The sequence below is a fragment of the Protopterus annectens genome, chromosome 1.part2 (assembly GCF_019279795.1).
Source record: "Protopterus annectens isolate FY-2018-M chromosome 1.part2, PAN1.0, whole genome shotgun sequence".
NCBI classification, from domain to species: domain Eukaryota; kingdom Metazoa; phylum Chordata; order Ceratodontiformes; family Protopteridae; genus Protopterus; species Protopterus annectens.
In genome coordinates this window covers 256,075,556-256,081,555 of record NC_056727.1, presented here as the reverse complement: position 1 = coordinate 256,081,555, position 6,000 = coordinate 256,075,556, and the positions used below count along the sequence as shown (strand labels likewise).

General features: G+C 37.8%; 1 protein-coding gene across 1 annotated transcript in view; it reads right to left on the bottom strand.

Moving 5' to 3' along the window:
- Positions 1–748: 748 nt before the first annotated feature.
- The window catches only part of LOC122792348, a 461,671-nt gene continuing 456,419 nt past the window's right edge, over positions 749–6,000 (bottom strand). The window contains exons 6-7 of the mRNA XM_044060141.1: positions 1,959–2,181; positions 749–1,111 (exon numbers count right to left, since the gene is read on the bottom strand). Of these exons, the coding sequence (XP_043916076.1) occupies positions 972–1,111; positions 1,959–2,181 (363 nt within the window). The 3' untranslated portion in view covers positions 749–971. The remainder of the gene's footprint in view (positions 1,112–1,958; positions 2,182–6,000) is intronic.

The window sequence follows — 6,000 nt, the reverse complement described above, 5'->3', positions numbered from 1 at the left end:
ACTCAGGGAATGCAATGCAGAGCAGGTTTTGGTGTTTTTTTTTTTGTTATACCGCTACCATTCTGTGAATGCAATTCAGTGCAGGTTTTAGAGGTTTCTTTATTATACTGCTGCCATTCTGTGAATGCAATGCAGTGCATGTTTTAATGGTTTCTTTGTTATACTGTTACTATTCTGGGAATTGCATGCAACCACTTATACAGGGAACTGTCCTGATTTATGCACTTTGAGCTCACTGTTTCCCTCCACGGTGCAAATGAACATGTTTTAAGCATGCCTATTTGTGCTGTGTTTTATGAATTGAAATCTTTGTTGTTTTGCTCTACACTAACATTTGTGCACTGCTCAAAACACAAACGTGCACATATTTATATCTATATCTATCTATCTATCTATAGATATAGGTTCATTGGTTCATAGGCTAGTACAAGGCTAATGGCCCTTGTGGGCCATTTTAAGCCTAGTCAATTATCCCATTTGAGAATCAAGCCTGGCACCTTCTGTCTATAAGGTAAACCCTCTAACCATAGATATGGTCTTTCACCCAGTATCATCTTTAGTATGTAAAATGTGTGGCAAAAATACAATATTTAGACTTTTTTAATTTTTATTTTTTTCTCATAATGGTACAATCAACAGTTTAGTCATACTTTATTAATTCTTGTAGTTCATTTTATTTGAGAACGAAATAAAGTAAAATACAATTATAGTGTATAATATTATAATATATCAAAAGTTCCAGCTATAGTTTTGACAGTACTACAGAACTCATAAAAGTTATATAGTTGCTGCATATATGACTACAAATAAAGTATATCAGAGCCAATAAACTTGCAGGTATTTATTGGCATTATGTACAAAATTGCATATTTTTATAAATTCATTAGTTAACTATTAACTATATTGATGGCTGCAGATAGCTATTACAGTAATTATCACATTTTGTTTTGGTTTTATAATTAAAGCAGTTTTCAGATCCAGCATTTGAAACGGAAAAAGTTCTGAAGATCTGGGTCATTTATAGATTTATTGTGAATTCCTGCATAAACTGTCTTCAGGAGCTCAGTCTTAAATTTTCCGTCAAGAATGCTCATGTACTTTTCCAAGCATCCTATAATAACAGAGATAGAACATTTTAGGCATTAACATTATTTTAGGTAAAAAACAAAACAAAATGATTTCACTTAACAAAGCATTACATTTTCATTTTCTAATAGTACATTGTTATTGTAACAAATATTCACAAAAGAAACTGTTATACATTTACAAGAAAAAAAAACCAACTTGACTGGACATATACAGAACTGATACAGCAAAAGAGGTGGGGTTTGGCAGTAGTTCGACTGAAAGACAAAATGTACTGCTTGTATTCTACAACAACTTATGTATTTTAAAAGCCATGCTACTGGCAAAACGTAAAACATTGACTTGCAATACCGTCAAACCAGAATCAGAAATGATCCAGGTCACCTTCTGGAAGAACCAAGGTGAGGGCAGTTTAAGTGCTCACTGGACAGAAATTTACTCTGCATGGCAGGCTTTCTTCAGATTAGTAAAACACTTAATTATAAATATGTGCAATACTTTTGAGGGAAACCATAGATCCTCCTGTTGATATATAGTGTCTGAAAAGAGAAGGAGCCAACCCTTCTGATGTTTTACATATCCTAGAAGCAAAGGATAACAGTGACATTACATTCTGTAACTTGTTCCTTGGTGACAATGTTGTTGCATTCCACATGTTTAATAGTGAAACCTTTGGCTGACAGCTGTACTAATTTTGTTGTTTACCAACACATCCACAGCCTAAGGAATCAAAGGAGCCTCTGCCATGGGATCACTGTTGTAAGAAAAGATGCAGCCGAAATAAATTATTGCAAGCAATCATGATCCAGATAACCAGTCCCAGCAGTGCACCATAAAAGTTATTTTATATGCAATTCATTCTGAGCACATACCTATTCCCATGACTTTTCCATATGCAATCATGTTTGGGGGCAAGCGAGGATCATCATATTTCTCCAGTTTCATTAACAACCGAACAATCTCCCCAGTTATGAAGGCATCATCAAATGTTTGCTCCTGGACTGGTTTTAGAGGAAATCTACAGTAAATATCCACAGCAGCCAGAAGGTCACTCTTTGCCAGCAGGTCAGCCAGTTCAATATAAGCATCGTACACCTAATAAACAAGGTAAGAAAATAAGTTATTAATCAGCTGCACAGATTGAAAACCCTTCTATATATTCACTTTGTTTCTCTCCATTAGTTTAGCTTTTCATAATCAGGCAGAGTTACCTATAATTCTAAAACAAAACTGGAAAATGTTTTTTTAATCTTTTTATTGATTTATAAATTGTTACTAGGTTAAAGAACTGAGGGGCCGTTCTACACCTAGGCAAGTTTTCCCAAAAGAATAATGACATCCTGTATCCAAATAGGACACTGATTGCCAGGCATTTGTAAGTTACCTCTATCCATAAGGGACAGGGGTGCCCTATTCAAAGTTTTACAAATATGCATAAAGAAACATGCACATTTTATAATAATGAGCATATTGCAACAAATTATGGCAGAAAAAAAGGAACATGGAAGTATGGTGGAGAAAATTGTAGCTATTATGTAGCTGTTAAGAGATTCATTACAGTTTGTAAAATATGCAAGAAATGCAACTAATTCTTAGGGCCAGAACATTAATTTTAAAGTCTCAAGAAAGAGATAGCATCTAAAAGCACTAAGCTTAACACTTACAAAACAAAAGGGTCATTTTAACCTACGTTGTTTTGTTGGTAATTATATTTTTTCAACTGAGTGGTAGAAGGATCCTTGTTGCATAAATTCAGTGAAGCCAGGGTCCAATCCTGAGACACCAATGATGCAACATTATTTGGTTTTCTGGTTATATCCTTTCTTCTAACAGTTAGCAAAGTCCATAGCAAATGACACCATATTTTCAGAATTATAGGAAAACATTTGTCCATTAAACAAAAAACACCTGTCAGTTAGTTTATGTTATTTTGATTCAGAAAATATGCATTAGGAAGCCTTTAAAAATTGTGTGTTCACATGTGTCTTTTCCAGATGGGATGAATCCCAGCTAATGTGGGAGAAGACATATAATATCTTTATTAACTTTAGTGGCATTAGAAACTCCTGTATAGGAATTCTCATGAAATATATCCCCCCAGTAAAAAGGAGGATTTGGAGATATTAAAGTAAGAGGTTTGCTCATACCTCTTGTGACGATGGGAGGTGATGCCAGCCGTGCCATAAGAGGGGGCAGTGGATTTGTGGCATGTGCCAGCACAGCTGGCTGGAATTTTGTGGATAGTTATGTGTCATGTATATCAAGCTGATTTGTGCAGTTGCTTGTGCTGAAGATGTGTTTTGGGGTTTGCTTGTGTTGGAATGTATATGCGGTGAGCCCTGCTGGAGGGAGAAGAGATGTACATGCATTGTTGTGGCTCTTTGAATGTATGCATTGTGACAACATAAACTGCAGGTGAAGAGGTTGATCTTAATCACCTAACTTTGTGAGATATATCTGAAAATTAATTGCTTTATGGGTTGGGCCATGGAGACGTTTTCCCACAGTTTTGGATGAAGATGGAGATCCAGTGTCTGCGCTGGAGAGTGGGTTGTGTCTCCTGTGGGAAGAGTGGGGACTATATTACGTCCACAGAAACCCCTTTCAGTGAATGGCTCTCCCACCAAAGGCCATTTCAGCAATTTTTTCCTGGGGAAAAAAACGCTTGGCCGTCATCTGGAATTTGCCCTTTTCCCCAGTGTAGTATGATCCCAGAGTTGGTATAATTAGTTAGGGGGGTGTGGGAGGTACAACCCCCACATTGGTGGGTGTGGGGGGGAGAAGCCCCAACTTTGAAGGTTTTTAAATTTTGTCTGGTTTTAGGTTGGGCAAGCGTTTTCTTCCCCTAGGAAAAAAAATGCTGGAATGGCTGTTTGAAGGATTTAGATTTTACTGGTTATCATTCTGTGAACAGCCATTCACTGAAAGAGGTTTTTGCAGATTTAATATAGACCTGGAAGAGTGAAGTGCTTTTGTGGCTTCCAGCAGCTGAGCCACATCTGAGCGGGGCTATGTATGTGCGTTGCGGCATGTGGGTGCTGGACCCTGGCAGCGTCTGGTGATGAAGGGTAGTGCAGGAGGCAGAGTCAGATGGACAGATGGTGGTGTTTTGGCAGTGGAGGGGACTGAAGTCTCAGGAGCATTCTGTGTTCTCTCTTGGATCTGATGGTAGGGACCACTCACCCATCTTGCCTTGCTCTATTTAGTAAGTAGGAAGAGTAATTCTTTTAGTCAATCAGGAATAGATAGTGAGACTAGTTAAATACTGTTTTTGTATAACTGTGTGACATGTTCCATCGGTGTTGTTTTTAATGTTTCCTATGACTGAGACTCTGGTGTTTACTGTAAATATATATTTAGTATTTTCTTGTTCTCTTATTGTTTTTTGTTAAATGTGTTTGAACTTTTCATTGATGCTAGTCCTTTTTGGAGAACGTTTGAGCTTTGGGAGTGTTTGCATGTATTTGTTTGGTGGTGACTGTGGTCGTTCCTGAGGCCTGGATGTTTGGTCAACATTGTCATTTGTATTGGTGTTGATTTTGTTTGGTGTGGTTGCGTACCCTTGTGAGTGCCTTAAAGTGGCTGGCAGGGGTTCTGATGGCAATGATATCCTTATATTTTAGGCAGAAGGGGGCACAGCAGGTGAATCTGTGCCAGCCTTTCCCAAGTGTGTGTATGTGTGTGTGTGTGTGTGTGTGTGTGTGTGTGTGTGTGTGTGTGTGTGTGTGTGTGTGTGTGTGTGTGTGTGTGTGTGTGTGTGTGTGTGCACATGCGCATGCATGCAAATCAAATCTCAAAGAGTGTGTGTGTGTCAGCTGCTTGGAGCAGGGACACAAGGCACTGGTTTCACATAGAGGGTGGTGGAGGACTTGGCTTGGAAGCCCAGCTAAGGAATCAACTCTAAAACTGTGACAATGGGGAGTCTTACTGGGGGTCTGAAAAGAGAGACATAAACCAGTACTGATCAAATGGCACACAGTGGATGGACCATACATGCTTTTACTGTGGCTTCAATTTCAGGAGTGAAATATTCAAAAGTGAAGTATTTCATTTGCCTCTTATTTTTAATTCTAGTTAATTCTAGTAAAAAAAAACATATTTAAGATAGTTCATATTGTGAACAAGTGACTGGAATTCAGATAACATATCTGAGTGATACTTGTATTTAGTAGGTAGTATTGTTTTAAAAGTTAATGGAGTACTAAATAAATAAGCAAATAGTTGAATGGTGTCACAGAGCACATGTAAATAACTATCCAGGTCTGTAAGACAAAGTAGAAAATCATCAATGCATAAGACTAGTTTACATTGCTAATAAGTTTACATTGCTGATTTGCTCTGAGCTTTGTGTTCTACATCTCTTTGTTTTCTCTTATTGGTTATGCCATAGACTCAGCTGTCAGTGCAATGACTACAGTAATGAAAGGAATCCCTTTCACACATTTTCTGTTTCTTGTGAGGCAGATCTTTATGAACATGGACTTGAAAGACCTGAACTACGAAGTATGACTGGAGGCTTTATCTCTGTACTCAGTTTCATACAGACTTTTTGGTGCAACCTCTGCCTTGCTCATGGGGATGTAGGGGTCCAGTAGTCCAATAACTCTTATCTTCATAAACAAAAAAAAATCCAACTAACACTAGGGCCAGAGATATAAATCAACTCCAACAAATAAATAAGACAAGGAGGAGGGATTGATATGTCACCAGGCACTTGATGCACCAGCTATGGCTGTGCTACAGTGTATGGAAATAGTAAAACCATATAACAATATAGTCTGGAATGTGCATATAACAGTGGCAGTATGAAAGATATAGTTATGTATCATCATCATCATCATCATCATCATCAACAATCCCCTTATTCCCATTTTCTACATGGGATCAGGGTGTCGTGTCAACTGTCACCATCTT